Source organism: Rhamphochromis sp. 'chilingali' (assembly GCF_963969265.1).
Source record: "Rhamphochromis sp. 'chilingali' genome assembly, chromosome: 2".
NCBI lineage: Eukaryota > Metazoa > Chordata > Actinopteri > Cichliformes > Cichlidae > Rhamphochromis > Rhamphochromis sp. 'chilingali'.
The window spans coordinates 60,492,764-60,514,341 of NC_137930.1; the positions used below are offsets into that span (position 1 = coordinate 60,492,764).

Genomic DNA, 21,578 nt, shown 5'->3' on the forward strand with positions numbered 1-21,578 from the left:
CTTGTGACGTGTGCGTGTTCCACGTTGGCCCGGACGTGGCAGTCGGCAGTGCTCCTGTGTGGAAATCACGGTGAAAAAGCGGATCAGAGATAAAGCAACACAGTCTACGTGTGTGTTCCTGCTGCGGCTTGTGTCACTTCTACTCCCACAAAGTTAAACATCCACGGACAGTTATGGGGCTCACCATCTCGTCCATCTTCGGTCGGCTTTTTGGCAAAAAACAGATGAGGATTTTGATGGGTGAGTGCTAGCTTTAGATAGCGCTGTTAGCTAGTTGTTGATGAGCGTTCGTGGGAGAGCACTTCCCAGACTTCTAAAATTTGGGGGGAGAAAGAGGGGGAAAAGCACAAAGAAGAGACAATTATATTATAATAACTATTGTTGTTCTTAATATTTTGTTGTTTGAGAAAAGTAACAATTTTTTTGTCGTGGGTTTTAATTTTTTATGTGTGTGGTTTAAAAGAAGTTCCGTAGTAAAGTCTGTTAAAAAGCATCATTTTAAAAGAAATTACGTTAAAATACTAAAAGAAAAATCTTATTGAAATGTTATTGTCATTGGCAAATGGGCACTTGAAAGAATAACAGTGCGACGATTAAAGCTGTAAATGTTTTAACTAAAAATGCTAACATACGTTGTTTGACGGTAACTCGTTACGGCGTTTTCACGTTGTTTAACTCGAGTAATTAAGCAATTATCTTCTGATGACGTTTATTTGCGCAAATGGCGTGACAGGGCACGATATTAGTCGACTTCTGGTGAGTGACTGGACTGGAGGAAGACGCTGTTACGCAATCAGTTCAATGTTCAGCACTGACTTGTATTCACTTTTAATATGAATGTTGACTTGTATTTAAACCACGTTGTTTCCCTGCAGTTGGATTGGATGCTGCGGGAAAAACGACCATCTTGTACAAACTGAAGCTGGGTGAAATTGTAACTACCATCCCAACCATCGGTGAGAGACTTTCCTTTAGTTTTCCTTTTACAACTTGAAGTTCAGTTATGGTTCTTTGATGGTTCCCTCCAGTGTTTAGCAGTGTTAAGAGCTTCTTCTTCTTCTTCTTCTGTAAAGGTTTTAATGTGGAGACGGTAGAATTTAAAAATATCAGTTTCACCGTGTGGGACGTGGGTGGCCAGGACAAGATCAGGCCTCTCTGGAGGCATTACTTCCAGAACACACAGGTATGTAATATGACCGTCATGCAGTTTTGTGACAACTTTGGATTAATAGCCTAAAGGTAATTTAGCTCAGTTCAAGCTTATCAAATCTCAATAACAGTTGCTTTAAAGTGCTTTATAGTGGAAGGTAAAGCTCACACAGTGTTAGAGAGAAAACTCCTACAGTCAGGTAAGCCTCAAGAGGAGGCGCTAGGTAACAGCAGGAAGAAAAAACTCAGTCAGAAATACACTTGGTCAAGGAAGCCATCCAGTTGGAGGTGGAGTGAAAGAGAAGGTAAAAAGAAGTGTGTAAGTGAGACGGGCAGTACCGGAGGCAGTCTCCCAGCAGCCTGAGCCTATAGCAGCGCAATTAATGGATGCCCTAGGGCAGCGGTCCCCAACCCCCGGGCCTCGGACCGGTACCGGCCCGTGAGTCGTTTGGTACCGGGCCGCGAAAGTTGAGGCTCAGGTGTGAAATGTATGGTTTTCAGGGTTTTTATCGGTTTTCAGGGTTATTTTGTTATTGTTTTTATCGTTAACTCGGTTTTCCTGGGTCTTTTCATTTGTGTTATGAATAAATCTTCTTTTTTTCGGTACTGGTACTAGTTTTATTTTGTTGTATTTATCCGCGACACCGGCCTTTAAGATTTATTCATAACACACGTGAAAAGACCAAGGAAAACCGAGTTAACAATAAAAATGATAACAAAATAATGCTGAAAACCAATAAAAACCCTGAAAACCATACATTTCACACCTGAGCCTCAACTCTCGCGGCCCGGTACCAAACGACTCACGGACCGGTACCGGTCCGAGGCCCGGGGGTTGGGGACCGCTGCCCTAGGGTCATTTGATCAGTACTATCTGTAAGCTTTATCAAAAAGGACAGTTTTAAATCTAATTTCAGTAGTAGAGAGGGTTTCTGTGTCTAAAATCCAAACTGGGAGCTGGTTCCACAGGAGAGGAGCTAAATAGCTAAAGGCTCCGCCTCCTACTTTACTTTAATTCCTTAATAGGGAGCCAATGAAGCCGATATGTGGGAAATATGAGCTCTCGTTCTTGTCCCTGTTAATACTTCTGTTAAAGCATTTTGTATTAGTTTGAGACTTTTCAGGGAACATTTAGAAAAACCAAATAATAATAAATTACAGCAGTTTAATTTATAAATAATAAAAGCACGAACTAGTTTTTAGCATTGCTCTGAGATGGGGTGTTTCTAATTTTAGTGCCGTTACATAGGTGAAAGAAAGCAGTCCTAGATATTTGTTTAATGGGCACATTGAAGGACACGTCCTGATCACAAACAACTCCCGAGATTCCTCGCAGTGTCCCTGGAGGCCAGGTTAATGGGATTCAAAGTAATCATCTGGTTGGATACAATGTTTCTGATGATTACATAATCTAATGTTTGGCATAACAATGTGTCATTGAGCAATAGTAGCAGTTGGCAGCTAAGAAATGCAAAAGAAACAAAAAAAACTAAATGATGGCAACGCAGCCATAATGTTTAAAGCAAATGGATTTGTCAAAATACATAATGACTGGTTTTATTTTATGTGTCTTATATTTCTTGTAGTTTAAGTCATTGCAGTTTCACCAAAGCTGTATGAACATGTCTTTAGTTGTTATCTTGTGGCATGTTTGAGTTGATCTTAAAATCTACATACCAGTACACTGACCATATTTGCTTTTCATTAAATGACCAACATTAAATTCTAATGTAATCACTTCAAAAACCTCTCTTGTTGTGCAGGGCCTCATCTTTGTAGTGGACAGCAATGACAGAGAAAGAGTGGCTGAATCAGCAGAAGAGCTGTCTAAGATGGTGAGTTCTTGGCTAAATAAGAAAAACAGTTTCATTCTGTGTAATTCTGTTCCCATCATGCTTTACAGGGACTCAAAACATAAACCTAGTCTTTACAGGATGTACTTGATCCTTAAATATTTGTCCCCTTTTTTGTTTTTTTTTGTTTGTTTTTTACTGTTAGATGACTGTCCTCCTTACTGTAGGAGTCTGTTTGTAGTTTGAAGTGCTGATTGATTTGGCCGTGCCTTGGAGAAACATGGATTTCTCATCATATTTTTACTTCTTCTGAGCCATCCAGAAGCAAGTAGTGTCTACTTTCTAGTGTTGCCTCACTGTTACTGGCATAGCCCATGAAAATGAAAGATGTGAGTATATGTGTGCATAAGCCTGTCCCAAAGCCTGTCCCCATTTACATATTGAAAATGGATTGAGGTATGTAAAACTGTAAAGTTTTACAAAATAATCATAGAGTTTGTGGACAAATAGAGTTGTACTGTTTGAGATGAGCATGCAACAATATTTACGGTGTAGAGCCATGAACCCGTGGTCCCAAAATTGAAGCACGGAGGTGGTGGCATCATGATTTAAGATGACTTTGCTGCCTCGATAGGTCCCCGTAGTCAAAGAGAAAAATAACAGTCAAGTTTATCAGGACTTGAAACGACAGTAAAGTCGAATCATTGGTGCCACACAAAGATCTAAACTCAGTAGTTTCACCCCGTTTATTTTGCTATAACATGAAATCTTTAATCTGGTTTCTGCAGCTGCAAGAAGACGAGTTGAAAGATGCCGTTTTGCTGGTATTTGCAAACAAACAAGATCTTCCCAACGCCTTATCGGTCAGCGAGCTGACGGACAAACTTGGCCTTCATGCCCTTCGCAGCAAAACTGTAAGTAATTTGAGTAGAAAACAGTCTTTACACCAGAAAGAAAAAAAAAACACAAAAACAAAAAACAAGCACGTTTGGCGCTCTTTTTACAATCTCACATTATCTCACCCCCACAGTGGCACATTGAGTCTACCTGCGCTACCCAGGGAACTGGGCTATATGAAGGACTTGACTGGCTATCCCAAGAGTTGTCCAAGAACTGAGGAAGGACTGTTTGGATAGAAGAAAGAGACTAAACGCCACAAAATAGGACTGAAGGCACAGACATTCAGTCAAGAAACTTTCAAGCATTAGTGATCACACAAGGGATAAGGCTGGTAGAAAAAATTAATAACTCCTCTTTTTGATTGTGTTATCAGTTACATTATCTCTTGACCTAGTGTCTATTCTCTTTTTGTTCCTACTTATCACCACTTATCATTTCCATTTAATGCCTTGGCTCCTGTCTAGGCAGCATCTGCAGTAATCATTTCCTTGTACTTAGACTTTATCTTCCTCAACCATTTACTAGGAGGGATATGACAAAATAAAAAACTTTATTTAAAGACAATTTATAGGCCACAAACTGTGAATGTTAGACCCAGCCCTGTGGTTCACCTCTGTGTCCTTAATCTAATGGCAACTCATTTTTGAAAAGGCTTGTGCCTTTTAGTCTGAGGTGCAGGAGGATTGCAGTGATTTTGTTACTAGTGTGGAATCACATGTATCCACAAAGGAGCATCGTGCCTTCTGGTCCCTCTTTGCCTAAATCTGAGTAATCCTTTCTTTATCACATTGTTAGGTCATGCTCCCTCCTAATATGCTTTTGTCTCTCTATGCTTATAAAATTATGCAATAAGATGTGGTGGATTGCATGCTGGGGTGCAGCAAAACCAAAGTGAGGACAGATTTCTTTCTGCAACTTATCCTGTTTGAACATCTGCGAATTTGGCTCATTTGCCTTTTTTCACTTTGTTTTTATGAACCACAATGGAAAAAGAGGGAACTTAAGTTCTTTTATCTTGTGATCTTCTATCCTCCCGACAAAAAATCTTTTTACTAAAAGGAGGAAGGAAGCATCTTTTCAGTGTTGACACACCACCAGTATCATTGCAACACAGTAAAGCAGCATGTGTTTTTTTTTTTTTTCTTTGTTGCTTTTGTCTGTTTCTCAGCTGTTGTACTGTTTTACAAATACTGTGTTACATATCCCATACCTACCCATCAATTTATCTGGGTACATTCCAACTTGTGCTTTAAGATGTTGACACTTGTCAAAAATATTCTCTAACAATATTTTCCAAATAAAGTTAGTGTTTAAAGATATTTTTCAGACTCTGCTCATTGTTGACGACATTCGGTGTAATTTGTCAGTGTTTTTTCAGGCCAGGTCTTTCTTGGCTTTCAGGTTTGTTTCATCATCAGTCAACATCTTTTTATCAGGAACCAGGCTGAGCGGAAGTACCAGTATGTTTTGCGCTGTAACTTGGACAGACCTTGCAAACGGATCTCACCTTCTGCCTGTCTTTGCTTATATATTACTTGCTTTCAAGCCACCACATTTCCTAGCACGTCTTCCTTGGTGTTTGGGTATGACCTAAGGTCATCTGTACAGCGAACTGTACGGCTTCTGCATGTTGAGAATGGCCCTCAGGCAGGCAAGATTTTCTTTTAATTAATTAATTTTGTTTACTAATGTAACTAAAGAGTTAAAGGTGAGGAAGCGATTTGACTGTAAACTAACAAACTGAGCTGGAGGAAAATAGCTATCAATGCTTTGAGTAAAACATTCAGCCTACGTGACCTTGATGCAGTTTCCCTTCATTTTGACTGCTAGTGGTATAAGATGGTGACTTGGAGAGAAAAGCAGGATTAGTTATGTGGATTTCTTCTAAATGGCAATTTCCTGAATAAGAGTGTCTGGTCTTTTGTAGCAGTTTGGATGGAAAATGTCAAAGCTAAGTGCCAGGCTGTCAGATGCAGGGATTCAAGTTGAAAGGACTGAATAATAGAGAAGTATAATGACAGATGGTGCACTGGAAAGGGCATAAAGGGAGAGCAGCTCACTCACAGCATCTGCTTAAATTAATACCACTGTCAAGTAAAGAGGAAGGGTAAAAAGTGGACATGAAATGTTAAATGACTAGAATATAAAATTGCTTTCAAATAAAAGCTTTGTAATGTAGCTCTGTTCCCCCAGCATGTCCTGTGCTGAGCAGGAGCAGATGTGTGAAATTTATCCAGCATATAGTAATCATCTTTTAAATGGGAGATGAGCCCTAATTGGGATAGAAAAAAGTTGTATTATCATCTTTTCATCATTACCATGTAGTTACTGTTGCAGCACTGCAGGGGGCGATAATGTCAAAGGGGAGTCAGTAGCTGCGACCAAATCCTCATTTAAGTTTGACAGTGTTTCTAGTAGATGTTGGCAGATGGCTTGAGCATGAAGTAAGGCTGCGGTTTAGGAAAGGCCTCAGAGAGGACTGGTGGCGGCTCCCGGGCTGGGCAGATCCCAGTGTACTAATGAGAAGTGAATTTATTGCACAAACAGCTTGTAGTGCAGGAGGTGGTCATATACAGACAGAGAACCAGGGGCACATATCGTCGTTTATCTCCAATTCACAGCAGTTTAGTGTGCAATAAGATTAAAATGTGTGGCAATTTTCTGCCATGAAGACTTTATAGTCAATCAATTTTCAATAAATCAGTTACCATAGTCGTCAGACTGATCTGGTGTGAGATGATCTGAGATCACCGTATAAGCACAACATTTACACAGTCTCTCTTTTGGTGCTTGTTACAGTTTCTCAGCATATCAAGTGGAGTAAAATCATGTATGACGCCAGGTGCTAAGTAATTAGGACATACACAGTGTTTATAGGTGAAGGTGTAAGGATATAATTGGCTTGCTACGATGCATGAGTGTCTGTTCTAATGTATTTATGACAGCTAATCAGGCTTAGTGGAGCTGGGTCATCACACAGTTTTGTGAGTGAGTGCAAGCGGTGTGCATCAAGACAGATGAGCCCATGTGTACTCTGCTTTGTTGATCAGTTTTTTTCTTCATATTTCTTAAAGCCTCAGAAATACATTAAATGGGATTTAAACCATCACTTCTTAACATAAACAGAAAGGTAAGCATTACATTTAATTGCTGTTTATTACATATGAAGCTATATAAAAACAATATAGTTGGACTGTTCTTAAAGCAGAACACTTTCAGACATGAGATCCTTGCACAGTAAGTAAAATGACAGCTAAAAGTAATACAAATACTGTCAGACTGCAAGCTGCATGTTTGTCAGAGTTGAAGGACGAAGGAAGCTGCTATTTCTTCCAGGTGAGGCATCCTTCACAGATATAATACGTTAGCAAAAGCTGATTTGCAGGTTTTACATGTGCAGGATGATGCCGACGTTGACCCCTCACATACCGGTACCACAGCCCACCTATTCCCAGGCCAGGGAGAATCTGGTGAAAGCTATCCCACCCAAGCTCCTCTGTCTACTGGCCTGTGGAGGTAAAGATTGTCGCTACGAGGGACCAGAGTGCTGGAAGCTGAACCAGCAAGTTATTCGAGGCATTTTCTCCTCCTGGTGAGAGTGTTTGGCAATCTCACACATAATTTTGTGTTGCGCGTGTTTTCGCAAAACGGTAAGGAGTCCATGCTGACTGTGAACTTCTACTTGTCTCAGGGTAACAGATGACATAGTTGCCATGGCAAGACCATCAAGTTATCTAATTGAGAAGTACAACATCATAGATCAGTTTCAAAGGTAATCACTGGTCAGTATTGTCTGTGTAGTAAATTGATGCATGACGCCTGCAACCTTACAGTAATTACTGCAAAAAAGGAAGGACATAAAGCATCTTGTATCACTTTTTTACAACGACACTTGACGATCGTAGTAGTTTTAAAACTTCTGGAACTGTGGACACATAGCAAGTAACAAACAAAAAACCTTTGAGATGAACACCAAGTGTCTGCAGGTTTCCTCCAGTTTTTGACTTTATTTGCAGGTTAAACATCAGGTCGATCGTTAACATGCAGCTCCCAGGCGAGCATGCTCACTGTGGACCTCCTCTGGACCCTGAAAGTGGTTTCACCTACTCTCCTCAGATCTTCATGGACAATGACAGTGAGATCTTAAAACACTGAAAGCAAAGCATATTTATTTTCAATACAGAAAACAGTTTATTTTGTGTGCAAACATTATGCTGATGGCTTTAATGCTCTTTCCTTCAGCTCACTATTCTTATGTACATATGTTTATGTGCAGTTTACTTTTACAACTTTGGGATGCCAGATTTTGGAGTGTCATCTCTTGTTGGGTTAATTGACGCAGTGAAGGTTATTGCCTTTGCGGTGAGGGAAGGAAGAGTGGCCGTGCACTGTCATGCAGGCCTGGGGAGGACAGGTAGGGTTAAAAATATATTCCATGTAAGTAAGTATTGCATGTTGCAGATTGGCCACATATAATGCTCTTGCTGTGTTCCTGATCGCCAGGTGTCCTGATAGCTTGCTACTTAATCTACACCTTGCGCATCAGCCCGAGTGAGGCCGTCCACTTTGTGCGGATTAAACGACCTCGCTCTATCCAAACCCGGGCACAGATAAGCAAGGTGTTTGATTTTGCTCGCCTGCTTAGCACACAGCTGGTTCAATACCCAGACCTTAGCCTGAGACACGGAGCCCCTTTCACCCTGCAGCACTATCTAAACCGACAAGCACTCCTACTGCACGGCAAGGAGGCTCGCAATCTCAGACAAACACCAAAGGTCTGGATTTTGTCATCATAATACATTAATCCTGTGTCATGAAATGCCTGGATTGTAGAGCAATTAACCTTCTCCTCTTTTCTGACTTCCACTTGATTAGGTAGTGTACCTCCTGTGTGTGCGTCTCTCCTGCTTGGCTCTGGGTCTTCCTTCACCTCCAGAGGTCTATACTGAACTGGACAAGAGGTCCGCACTTAGGGTCCTGAGCAGCACTGTGAGAGAGACTCTGGTGTCCAAGCAGTACTTGCCCTTGCTGAGAGAAGGTCATAGAAGCTCGTGGGCAGGTTCGGGGTCAATGTCCTCATGGGATGACCCGTTAGGATTCTTGGAGAGGAAGAGGGAGGTATTGATGGACAAACGCAGCTACAGTGACTCTGATCTCAGCAAGATCAAGGTAAATGAGGTCAAATTTTAAAATTGTGCACACAGAATTATTCAAATTCTTGAATAATAATGTAAAATGGGTCTGGTTATAAAGGATTTGTCCCCCTTTGTTGCGTTTTGTACTGAAGGGATCGGAGCTGAATCCATACTGCACCACAGCTCTTGGAGATGAGAACCAGTGGTGTTTGCCGGAACGTATGCGAACTGATCTCAGACCAGTTAGTCCAGTTTTTGGTGGGCTTTCATCAGGCTACCAAACCACCAAAAAGGAAACTCATATACTCAATATTCCAGTGTCCAGCATGAGAACAAACAGCAGCTGTGCTAAGCAGTCAAAGTGCAAGGCTAAAAAGGCTCTACCCAAATACAGTTCCAATGTGGAGGTAACCTTACATTTATTTTTAAAAATGGTAACAGTAAAGAAAGCTTTGCTGTGGATGTGTTCTAACCAATGTCACATGCAGCTGTGCAGAAATCCACATAACCTAGGCCCGACCTCGACGGCTCGTCCTGTAGCTAAAGCAATGTCAGAGCAGGGTCCTCCAGGAGAAACAGTTCTGCAAAGGTCGGCTCTGCTGCAGGTAAAACGAACAAACAAGTAATCATTGTTATGAATCAGAACATATCAGTGAATTAATACTACCACTCACTTTTTCTATAGGAGGAACTGAATAGTAGTGAGTGTGGCTGGGCTCTGCTGGTCACTGAATCAGATCCTCATGTTCTCTGCTGTCTCTTGTGGACCTGGCTGGAGAAGCTGAGGGTTAGTGGCATCACACAAGGGATTTCTGATTAAGCACCCTGTACTGCAGTAAACATTTGTCTCTCACTTTTATTGGTTTTCTCCAATCTCATTCAGGACCCTGTCCTCAGTGCCGAGGACATAGAAAGACTGAGTATTAGAGCAAGCAACAGGAATCCTCTCAGTGTGCTCAAGAAAGTAAGCAAACAATCTCCTGGGCTTTCTTACTAAGCATTTATACATTTATACGTAGATCTCCTTAGATGCAAGATGTTATTTGGGATATTACATTGTTACAGCCACAGAGACACACCATTTACTGTCTGCTGAGCTGCGTGAGCACAGTCACCAGCCTTTGTCCACACAGAGAGGAGGCAGTGCTTCACCGCCTGATACGGGCACTTACAAGGGTAAGACAGAGTGGAAGTTCAATGAGTAAATCATGTTGCATTTGTTCTAAATATGAAAACTTTTTTTCAAGTGTTATAATTTTCCTTTTTTTTAAATAAACACACATATATACATGTATCTTACAGCGCTCCCAAGAGGAAATGGAAAGCCTTGCACCTCTAATGAAAGTCATGAAGGCCACTTTGAGAGAAACCTTCCACAACTACAGATACTTCACTAGAGCCTGCAGCACCAATGCTACACTTTGAAGACAAGAGTTTATACAGAAACAAAAACTGATACTGCATATTGTTGTTGTTGGGGTTTCCCCCCCCCCCCCCCCCCACAGAGACATTTTGACAAATCAGAGGAAAAAAAATTGAGGTGCAAGCACTTAAATAAATGATTGCTTAATTCTGTCTAATTACTTTAGTTGTAGGATCCTGTAAGTGTTTGCCATCACACTGAGATGCCACTTTTTTCCCTAATTCCAAATATGACAAAATAGAGCACCCACTGTGAAAAATGCCCTTTACAGTTTGGTTTTTGGAGTGCATTTAAAGCAGAATTTGATATATAAAGACCAACCTCCCCCTTCATGTCTCATATTTATCTTCCCTTTTTTAAAATATCCCAATTTCACAATAAATGTGGGCCTAACAAAATTGCTAATAACCTATACTGATTTAGATGTAAGAAATAAAGTATCACCTACACAATCTAACGAGAACTATTACCTGCTCTACTCTTTCAGTCTAAGCCGTGTTAATGTGCTTCAATTGTAACTGTCCCCTCTGGCACTAAAATATTTTGTTTATGATGTGTCCTGCTTACACTGTTACACACTTCACAGGGGACAATGAAAATGTGCCAATGTCTATAAATTAAGCCTAAGATATTTCCAGTAGAGGGCATTAAGATTAAGTCATATATTTGTTTGTTTCCGTGGATTAAGATGATTTGAAGTATTTGAAACAGTTACCAGGCAAAGAGTAAAAACTACATCTGTGCCATGGACCAGTCCTGCATAGAGTGCTAGAAAAGTGGTTAAACTTGAAATAAAGTTAGAATTAAAAAACAAACATTTAATGAGTTTAGCACTGAATAGTATATCAGGTCCTGTCATTAGTTCTAAGAGGTTAAATCCAAGCAGTGTGCCCACAGTGTGACCCTGTAGCAGAACAGCATTTCATACCTAATAAATCATTTACAACATCTGCATAATGTATTGCATGTATATACTTCTTGCATGTCTCTGGTTAAATGTGAGTGAGTCAGATATTATACCAGGGAGCCAAGACACCCCAACAGAGCTGACTAGAAACCTTTCCCTTTTTTTCATTGTTATTATTAGTAGTATTTTTTTATCGGTCAAACTGGTTAAAGAACATTATATCCAACACATATTAAGAATAAATGTCAGAGAGTCATTGCCATGGAAACGTTGTCATAGTGAAGTTGACAACCATTAAACAATCTGTGTTTGGGTTCAGCGCACATGCTCATTTCTGTGGAAAAAGCCTGTCACGGACTCTAAGCAGGATCGGGATTTTGTGAGGTAAAAATCACGAATCTGTTTACTTTATTTCACCAACTGAATAAAACTGAAAGCAGTCAGTGATTCGTTAGTTTGGAACGCAAACGGTAGAAACAGTTTTTCTTTATTTATTTTTTTGGTGAAAGATTTACAGCTTTTTCTGTTAAAAACATAATCAACCAGGCCTCCGTCAAACAAAAGTCAAGCGTAAGTAAAGCCATGTATGATTCATGAACTTAGCTCGATGCTTTATATAACTCATTAACATGGCTAGCGCTTGTTTTCACAGGTGAGCGCAAAGCTGTTTTATAATTGATTGATTGATCACTTATGCTCAATCAGTGCGAGTTAGCAAATGACTAACGTTTCTTTCTGGCGTTAGTGTTGTTATTCATATGACATATGAAATGAGTTATGGTTGTCATTGTTATTATTGTTCCAAATCTGTTGCCATGATTAGCACCGTGGTGTTGCTGTTCCAGGTGAAGCCACACTCGTGTTACTACTGAGCCACTCAGAAAGGTGCAGGATTTGAAAGAACTTTGAGTTGGCAAACGCTTAAAGAGCCTTCATCGATAGTAATGCACTTTCATGACATGGCAAATCTGCTAAATCAAACATGTGGACCTACCTGCTGTGGTTAATAAGGGATCAGCTGAATATATATATATACCACAGAAGGATGAGTGATTTTATCTTTTTTTTCTTTCTTTCTTTCTTTTTTAATGTGCAAACCCCCCTTAGTCATTTTATTTTTTTTCCATGACTTTCTCTGTCAAGGTAATGATGAAGGCTGATCCCTGGGTTGGCACCTGGAGGCCCCACAAGCCAAGAGGTCCTATAGCTGCCCTCTATGGTAGCCCGGGGCCCAAGTATGCACTGCCTGGACTCACAGGTAGTGTTAGAGAATTTTTTTTTTGTTATCAGCACAATTATTATTAGTAGTAGTAGCAGTAGTATTCAATAAGGGTGTGTTCTTCTTCTATGATAAAGGTGTGTCTCAGCACGACCCTACCAAATGCAAAGCCCCAATGTTCAGCTTTGGGATGCGTCGTAAGGAGGTCAATAATAACGTTTCCCCTGGGCCAAGATACCTGATTCCCACCAACATGACCAGAGAGGGCCTGAGCAGCATGCCTTCATTTTCACTCCACGGCCGTCCAAAGGAGCCCAAGTTCTTCGAGCCTCCTGGACCAGGTCAGCAGAACTCCTAACACATTAAACGCATATGAAGATGCTTTACTCCTGGTCTCAGTGTCTTTATACAAATTTCTTTGTTGCTGTCAGGTCAATATTCCCCAGAGCACTCAGCAAAGTGGATCTACCGCGCTGCGCCTGCTTATTCACTGTTAGCCAGGCACAAGGAATTAGGTGGCAACAAAACACCAGGTAAAATATGTATTTGTTGTTTTGTATTTGTACTATGAATAAAAAAGTTTCATAGTACAAAATCTGTAAGCTTTATCTCTTGCTCCTACTGCAGGTCCTGCAACCTATTCCCTGCCTCCCATGATAGGGAACACTGCGGTTGCATCTTCTGCTCCCTGCTTCTCATTACGTGGCCGCAACAAAATCGGAACCTTCTATGATGACCAAAGCAAGGTGCAGAGTTATATATGTAACATGTCTTTTAAGAGTTATAGTTCCCTGAAAAATTTTGTCATTTTTTAATGAATTTATATTATTGGGAGGTTTTAGTTTCTTTGTGTGACCTTTGACTTCTCATGGACATCAGTTCCAGTAGTTTCCCACTGTACTCCTGTTTACAGATTAAACCTGTGTATAAACTTTACATCTTGTCTTTTTAGTGTAAAGTGTTTGTTTTTGGCTGAGTTTGTATTAGTTTGCTGTAAACAATTTTTATGTCTTCTAAGTAATATTTATTGAATTAATACAGGTTAATATTGGTGGTAGTTATGAGGATTTGGTGTTAATATAATCATTAAAAATAGAGTTTACACATCACTCTATGTAGTCCTCTAAAAAACTAAGTAAGCCCCATGGTTCGATAGCTTGTAGAGCCTTCATCAGCAATAACGTGAAGCAACATGGAGTAATCTCTCCCTGTATAACGTTTCTCTGACATGATTGTGGAGGTATTTTATCTCAGTCTTCTTTACAATATTGCTTCAGTTCATAGAAGTCTGCAGGCATTCCTTTATGCACAGCTCTTTTAAAGCCCCTTTAAGGCATTTGTGCTGATACGCTGTTTTGTTTTCTCCAAATGTGGTGCTGTGCGGTATGGACGAACATCTCCAACACTGGTCTTTGTTGTCTGTTAAGAATTGTTCTGGAAGTCTTGTGGTTTGATCCAATGCAAAATTACACATGAAAACCATGCTGCCACGTTTTTTTTTTATAGAGAAGACTATTTCTTTTGGCAACACTTCCAAACAAGCTGTGCTTATTCCTTTGTTCTCTAATTCTACTGTCATGAACTTTTTCATTTAACCTGCTAACTGAGGCCTGAAATGTCTGTTTTTGTAGAGGTGCTCAGACTGGCCTGTGAAAAACTTTTTCATGTGACTAGTAAAAACAGTGTTTAACAGTTGTAATGGTTATACATGGTTATATAATGCATTTCATTGCAAATTTCACTTCCATTAAAATTTATCTAAATCATTGTAGCTATTATATATAGCTATTACACCTCTCCCCCAACAGGACCACTAGCTGACTGATAAGGTGTGTGCCATCACATTAAATTTCATTACTCAAATTCCAAAAATATATACAAAGCACATATAAAAACCTGCACAGAAATTGCATTGCATCATGATTATATATTAACAAATTTTCTATTTTATCTCATTTACTGATCTACTTTTGAAATGGCTCATAAGTGAAATTTGCTAAGACAAGTTAAGATGAGAAGGGAGAAACACCCTTCAACCATCTTGTGGTTGTTGATATTGTGTAGTTTGTCAACTAGAGGGCACTTTGTAACTTACCTGTTGGCAACAGGTGTTTGCAAATCCACAAATACAACAACCAGCTGATCCAAGCAGCTATAGGCAGATTGTAAATGAGTAACCTACAGCTTGTTGGAGCAGAGAACAAGTTTATTTTTAAACTGCACTGTCATATTATCTAAGTAAGGACTCATAAGTGATGATACGCAACAAATGCTAGGAAAATCTGTTTATGTTCCATGTGTCTGACAGAAAAAAAATAAATTGCCAAATATTGGTATCTTAAAAATCCTCCATCAGGCTCTATTCCCTATGTATATGAAACAAAACCATAACCACAACACAGACTGTAGCAGGACAGTGTGAGGCCAGACTGGTTACATACAGGTATAAAAGTTACTCAAGCAAACCCTAAAAAGCTGAAACCAAACCAAAACAAAAAAAAACCCTAGCAACTGTGGTTTACTGTTGTTGTCTATACTTTTGTTTCTCTTGGCCGCAGACTCCTGGCCCTGCTGCCTATAAAGTTGTGGACCCCAGTATTTATGGGCAGAAGCCTCCTCAATTCAGCATGACAGGCCGCAACTTCACTCCCGGTGAAACCACAGCGAAACCAGGACCAGGAGCATACAACCCTGAGCAAGTAAGAAACCTGATCATGTCGTGTTCTTATTATCCTAAATGCTCCACAAATATGAACATTTTTTATTCATCAAGATTTTTCCTTCCTAGGTAAACCTCACAAAAACCAAAGCCCCGAGCTTTACCTTTGGATTGCGTCATTCTGAGTACATCCTACCAGCTCCTGGGAATGTTATGGAATAGTGTCCTCTGTCATCTCTTAATTTAACTGGAAATGACCACAGAAGTTTTTCAATAAAGCATAAAATACAAACTGCTCAGCGCAACAGTGAGATTGTATTTTGATGCCAAAGAATTTAGGCCAGATTTCTCCATTTGTCATATTTGAGGTCAGTTAAGGAAAAAATACTTTAAGAAATTGCTCGTCTTTTTACAGAATAAGATAAATTTACTGTTTCTGTCTTATGTCTCAACTTTGTGGAATTTCCAGGTTACGGTTTAGCCTTTTGCACAGAGTTTATAGCAGAACCTCTGCAATCCCAATTCCTGAGTTAGCCATTTGGTATTTTGCAAAGTGCCACTTTAATGTGCATCCAACTTTCATACCAGGCTGTATGATACATACAAACTACATGATCAGTGATATTTTGCTTTTGCTATTTATATTATCCACAGAGCCACTAAATTGTTAAAGTCAGCCGATACAGAAGATTTAATACCTGTAGACATAGCCTATGTGCAAGAATAATGTTATTTTGCTTTTATATTTGGCCAAATACTAGCAGCTTATGAAACAGATTGTTGGCTTTATGTGAAAAGAAAAAAAGTGTGTGAAACTGCCTAATAGAGCTGTGAAAAGGGTTTTCAGAGAACTCCATGCAATCCTGTGAAAACCTAAGTACACGCTTACACTAGTACACTCTGTGATGGGTTATAAGGACATTTCCAAACAATTTAATTCTACAGTGAGAAAAACTATTCAAGGCAGTTGCCAGATATTTGTCTTTGTAGGAATGTATTTCCCAGCAAAATCAACCCAAAGTTAGACATTGCAATGCTCAGACAAACTGCAAAGAAATCCAAGCACTACATCTCAGACTCTACAGGCCTGAGTTATATCATGTTTAAAGTTTATGGCACCACAATCCAAAAAAGGCTGAACAAGCATGGCTTCACTGAAGCCCCCTTTTCTCTAAAAAGAGCACTGCAGCAAAGCTTAGTTTTGCATCTCAACGAACCACAAGACTCCTGGAAATATCTTCTTTGGACAGAGAAGACCAAAGTTCACAGCACCACATTTAAAGAAAACTAAAGAGAGCATATCAGTACAAACACCTCATACCAACAGTCAAACACAGTGGTGGAGGAGTGATGATGTTGGCTGGTTTTGGAGCCACAGGACTTGGGGACTTTGCATCTTGGGCATCTTTCCTAGGTTTTGTTGTATAGCAAAGTTTTGTAGAATCAAATGTGATGCCATCTGTCCTATGAATTAAGCATGGCCAAAACTGGGTCACTGATTACTTCAAATTATTGCTGCTAAAGCTGGTTAGAGGCAACCAAATCAGTACTGTAGTTACACTGTTTTTTCATTCCAAATATGACAAGATAGAGTACCCACTGTGAAACATGCCCAACAAAATGGCTAATAACCCCTACTACAGGGTGGGCCATTTATATGGATACACCGTAATGACATGGGAATGGTTGGTGATATTAAAGTCCTCAAGCTCATGAAAGAATAAAGTTACGTTGAAACCAAGCACACCATTGTTTTTCTTGTGACATCACCAATAAGTTTGATGTGTCACATGGCCCTCTTCCTATTGAAAAAACAAAAGTTGTATCCAAGATGGCCGACTTCTAAATGGCCACCATGGTCACATGGTCCTTGAGGAGTTTGCCCCCTCACATATACTAATGTGCCACAAACAGGACTTTAATATCACCAACCATAACCTTGTTATTACGGTGTATCCATATAAATGGCCCACCCTGTATTTTAGATGTAATTTAATGATTTTTAGTGTGCTTATTGTTTCACACACTGCTTCTGCATTTGACCTTTCCTTCTATAAACAAATGGACCCAGTACTAGGACCTGGTAAAAAAAAAAAAAAGTAGCCATTTTTTTAATATGTATGTAAAACCTTTTAAGAACCTATGCTTCCAGAAAAAGTCAAAATAGAATTCATGTGTTTCATAGTTTGGTCATATATTTCTCCCCCTCTTACATGCTACAACTGTCAGCGATATTGGCATATAGCAGCACTCTACAGAGGACAGTAAAGGTGTACTAGGTGTGTGGATAAACATAGGTATGAGAAATATTGGGCCAGATACATTTTTTAGTGTTGGAGGAAAGCACATGGTGATATATGAGGAATGTGAAGCTAGGAAGAAGACCACTGAGGTTGTGCAGGTTAAAGCGGGTAACAACATAAGCTATGCCGAGGCTGTTAAAAGGTGCAAAAACAGAAAGGAAAAACGGAGATAGGAAGACTTCAACAGATGTCATCACCAGGTTTGACTCAATTAGACAGAACAGATACTGAAAGCACAGTGGAAAAGATATTCATTGCATATGTAGTCAACTGTGCTGATCAAGTAAAATACAAGACAGAAAAAATCTAAATGGTTGTGAGGGGAGCACAATCATTTATGAGAGGGATTTCATGGGAACATATACACAAAAGACCAGGGAAGATGGGAAGCCAGGAACATCACAAGAGAAGATAATACGATTATGTTGCAATAGAATTCCAGAAGTTTATTAGAAAATGGACAAGAGTTTAAAGGATTCATAAAATTCTTTTTAATAAGACACCTGATATCATTTGCATCCAGGAAACATGGCTCACACCAAATTTAGATTTTGTAATCAAAGGATATAGCAGTGTAGGTAGAGATAGGAAAGAAAGTAAAGGAGGAGGATGTGTAATTTTTGTAGAACAAGGTATTCAGTATAGAGTTCTAGCAATAGGTATGCAGTTGAAATATATTGTAATTGAAACATGGACAAAGAAAGGAAGTATTAAAGTTGTTAATTTTTGCAATCCATATAAAAGGCTGTCATTATATTTTATGGAAGAAATGGATACGTACATAGAAGGAAAAGTGGAATGGTGTGGAGACTTTAATGCTCACGGCACAGCATGAGGTAATTACAGGGAGTGCAGAATTATTAGGCAAATGAGTATTTTGTCCACATCATCCTCTTCATGCATGTTGTCTTACTCCAAGCTGTATAGGCTCGAAAGCCTACTACCAATTAAGCATATTAGGTGATGTGCATCTCTGTAATGAGAAGGGGTGTGGTCTAATGACATCAACACCCTATATCAGGTGTGCATAATTATTAGGCAACGTCCTTTCCTTTGGCAAAATGGGTCAAAAGAAGGACTTGACAGGCTCAGAAAAGTCAAAAATAGTGAGATATCTTGCAGAGGGATGCAGCAGTCTCAAAATTGCAAAGCTTCTGAAGCGTGATCATCGAACAATCAAGCGTTTCATTCAAAATAGTCAACAGGGTCGCAAGAACCGTGTGGAAAAACCAAGGCGCAAAATAACTGCCCATGAACTGAGAAAAGTCAAGCGTGCAGCTGCCAAGATGCCACTTGCCACCAGTTTGGCCATATTTCAGAGCTGCAACATCACTGGAGTGCCCAAAAGCACAAGGTGTGCAATACTCAGAGACATGGCCAAGGTAAGAAAGGCTGAAAGACGACCACCACTGAACAAGACACACAAGCTGAAACGTCAAGACTGGGCCAAGAAATATCTCAAGACTGGTTTTTCTAAGGTTTTATGGACTGATGAAATGAGAGTGAGTCTTGATGGGCCAGATGGATGGGCCCGTGGCTGGATTGGTAAAGGGCAGAGAGCTCCAGTCCGACTCAGACGCCAGCAAGGTGGAGGTGGAGTACTGGTTTGGGCTGGTATCATCAAAGATGAGCTTGTGGGGGCTTTTCGGGTTGAGGATGGAGTCAAGCTCAACTCCCAGTCCTACTGCCAGTTCCTGGAAGACACCTTCTTCAAGCAGTGGTACAGGAAGAAGTCTGCATCCTTCAAGAAAAACACGATTTTCATGCAGGACAATGCTCCATCACACGGGTCCAAGTACACCACAGCGTGGCTGGCAAGAAAGGGTATAAAAGAAGAAAAACTAATGACATGGCCACCTTGTTCACCTGATCTGAACCCCATTGAGAACCTGTGGTCCATCATCAAATGTGAGATTTACAAGGAGGGAAAACAGTACACCTGTCTGAACAGTGTCTGGGAGGCTGTGGTTGCTGCTGCACGCAATGTTGATGGTGAACAGATCAAAACACTGACAGAATCCATGGATGGCAGGCTTTTGAGTGTCCTTGCAAAGAAAGGTGGCTATATTGGTCGCTGATTTGTTTTTGTTTTGTTTTTGAATGTCAGAAATGTATATTTGTGAATGTGGAGATGTTATATTGGTTTCACTGGTAAAAATAAATAATTGAAATGGGTATATATTTGTTTTTTGTTAAGTTGCCTAATAATTATGCACAGTAATAGTCACCTGCACACACAGATATCCCCCTAAAATAGCTAAAACTAAAAACAAACTACAAACTACTTCCAAAAACATTCAGCTTTGATATTAATGAGTTTTTTGGGTTCATTGAGAACATGGTTGTTGTTCAATAATAAAATTATTCCTCAAAAATACAACTTGCCTAATAATTCTGCACTCCCTGTATAATAATGAGAATGGAAATGTAACTGAGGAACTCACGGAAAACAAAAAGTATGTATGTTTGAATGACTGAAGTGGAACAAGAGTGAATGCAAGAGCGGGTACAGAAGAAGTAATTGATCTCACTTTGGTTTCAGAGTCACTAGCAGGCATTAGTAGATGGAAAGTAATTAGAGATAACACAATAGGTAGTGATCACGATCCTATAATGACAGAAATAAGTTTGAATGTGGAAGAGTATGGAATGGGAGCAGTAGAGATGTGTTTCAGTAGCACTGATTGGGAATCGTTTAGGCTCATAAGTGAACAGGAGTTACAAAAAGTTGATTTAAGTGTTGGTGTTGATGATTTTAATTTATCTGTGTGTTGTGCCATTTTATAAATCAGCAGCAAATTGATTTATAAAGGAGAAAGGAGGTAAGACCAAGAAGAAGACTACCGTGGTGGACAAAGAAATGTGATGAAGCAATTAAGGCTCGAAATAAAGCTTTCAAAATGTTGAAAAGAAATTGTAACGCTCAGAACCTTATCGAGTATAAAAGGTTACAGGGTAATTTGAGAAGAGTTGTAAAAAATGCAAAGAGAGATTTGTGGAGGAATTTCTGTAATTCAGCAGGAAGACAGACTAAAATAAATCAGGAATGGTCAATGATAAGGGAAATGATTGGGATTAAAAGAGATTATAGGTATCCAATCCTGAGTGATGGAGATATAACAGCAATTAGAAACGAAGAGAAGGCTAATATCATGGCAAAATCATTTGCTAAAATTCATAGTTCAGACAAAATCGATGGAAAGGAAAAGAAGAAAAGGACAGACATTGGCAGAGAATGGATAATTATTAAGACAAGAGGGAGATACTAATGATTTACTAAATATATAATTTACACAAACAGAATTGAACAGGGCTCCTTGTTAGGAGAAAGAGGTAAAGAAGTCAAAGAGTTTTGGGTGGACAGCAACCCAGAAAGCAATAGAAATTCAAAAAGATCAAATTAATATAAGCCCAGTAGTCCCATTACCAGTAGCACCACTACTTTCAGACTCTAGTTCATCATTGGCCTGCTTGGATAACAGTCCTTCAGAAGCCTGACCAGACAAACTGCTGTTTTCTACAGTCACTGGATGGGAGTGATTGCTAAATTTGTCTGGATACCAGCACATTATTTTATTGTCAATGAGGTGGCAGATAAAATTGCAACGCAGGCTGCTAAAGGAGATCAAGTCGGTTTACATAGCAGTATTAGCAAAACTGAAATGAGGAGCACGATAAAACAGAAAATGAGGGAAAGATGGCAAAAGTGGTGTGAGGAGGAGAGGACGGGGAGATAGTTTTATTCTATTCAAAGGAAAACCAGAAGAGAAGAGACAATAATATCTCGAATCAGATTTGGACACACTGGATTAAACAGTTCACTATTCATTATAGGGAAACATGAAATGGGGAAATTTAGTCGCTGTGGAATAAGTGAAACCATTCAACATTTTCTGTTGCATTGTCAAAAAATATCAGGAAGAAATTTATTCATTTTCATTATTTGGTATGAGCGGATTCTGGTCCACACTCCAAACCAGTTGGTGGCGGTAATGCACCACATCGTTGTTTGTGAACCTCCAAAAACTCCTTAGAAGAAGAAGAAGAAGAAGAAGAAGAAGAAGAAGAAGAAGAAGAGGCGAATGACTGA

The 21,578-nt window shown here is 39.7% G+C and overlaps 3 protein-coding genes across 3 annotated transcripts; all 3 read left to right on the forward strand.

The window, feature by feature from the left end:
- The first annotated feature begins 25 nt into the window (after positions 1-25).
- On the forward strand, positions 26-5,161 carry LOC308393128 (ADP-ribosylation factor 5-like). The gene is made up of 6 exons (XM_080876647.1): positions 26-240; positions 876-956; positions 1,074-1,183; positions 2,913-2,984; positions 3,731-3,856; positions 3,973-5,161. Exons 1-6 carry the CDS (start codon positions 174-176, stop codon positions 4,057-4,059), a joined length of 543 nt encoding a protein of 180 aa, XP_080732773.1. The 5' UTR covers positions 26-173; the 3' UTR covers positions 4,060-5,161.
- Positions 5,162-7,243: 2,082 nt separating this feature from the next.
- On the forward strand, positions 7,244-11,029 carry LOC308392103 (protein tyrosine phosphatase domain-containing protein 1; the record flags this gene model as incomplete). Its single annotated transcript, XM_080874973.1, has 12 exons — positions 7,244-7,434; positions 7,534-7,614; positions 7,859-7,977; positions 8,119-8,256; positions 8,346-8,617; positions 8,718-9,011; positions 9,130-9,384; positions 9,466-9,582; positions 9,663-9,764; positions 9,861-9,941; positions 10,043-10,153; positions 10,280-11,029. The coding sequence occupies 12 exons, from the start codon at positions 7,244-7,246 to the stop codon at positions 10,400-10,402; spliced, it is 1,884 nt and encodes a 627-aa protein (XP_080731099.1). The 3' UTR covers positions 10,403-11,029.
- A 575-nt stretch (positions 11,030-11,604) lies between these two features.
- On the forward strand, positions 11,605-15,429 carry cimap1b (ciliary microtubule associated protein 1B). The gene is made up of 7 exons (XM_080875230.1): positions 11,605-11,691; positions 12,451-12,565; positions 12,664-12,867; positions 12,958-13,059; positions 13,154-13,272; positions 15,085-15,225; positions 15,315-15,429. The coding sequence occupies exons 2-7, from the start codon at positions 12,454-12,456 to the stop codon at positions 15,405-15,407; spliced, it is 771 nt and encodes a 256-aa protein (XP_080731356.1). The 5' UTR covers positions 11,605-11,691; positions 12,451-12,453; the 3' UTR covers positions 15,408-15,429.
- The last annotated feature ends 6,149 nt before the right edge of the window (positions 15,430-21,578 follow it).

Excerpts from the sequence above, each read along its gene's own strand:
- LOC308393128 (XM_080876647.1), top strand. The coding sequence starts at position 174 with ATGGGGCTCACCATCTCGTCCATCTTCGGTCGGCTTTTTGGCAAAAAA. Across the intron at positions 241-875 it reads ACAGATGAGGATTTTGATGG|TTGGATTGGATGCTGCGGGA; the intron begins GTGAGTGCTAGC and ends GTTTCCCTGCAG. Across the intron at positions 957-1,073 it reads AACTACCATCCCAACCATCG|GTTTTAATGTGGAGACGGTA; the intron begins GTGAGAGACTTT and ends TCTTCTGTAAAG.
- cimap1b (XM_080875230.1), top strand. The coding sequence starts at position 12,454 with ATGATGAAGGCTGATCCCTGGGTTGGCACCTGGAGGCCCCACAAGCCA. Across the intron at positions 13,060-13,153 it reads AGGTGGCAACAAAACACCAG|GTCCTGCAACCTATTCCCTG; the intron begins GTAAAATATGTA and ends CTCCTACTGCAG. Across the intron at positions 13,273-15,084 it reads TCTATGATGACCAAAGCAAG|ACTCCTGGCCCTGCTGCCTA; the intron begins GTGCAGAGTTAT and ends TCTTGGCCGCAG.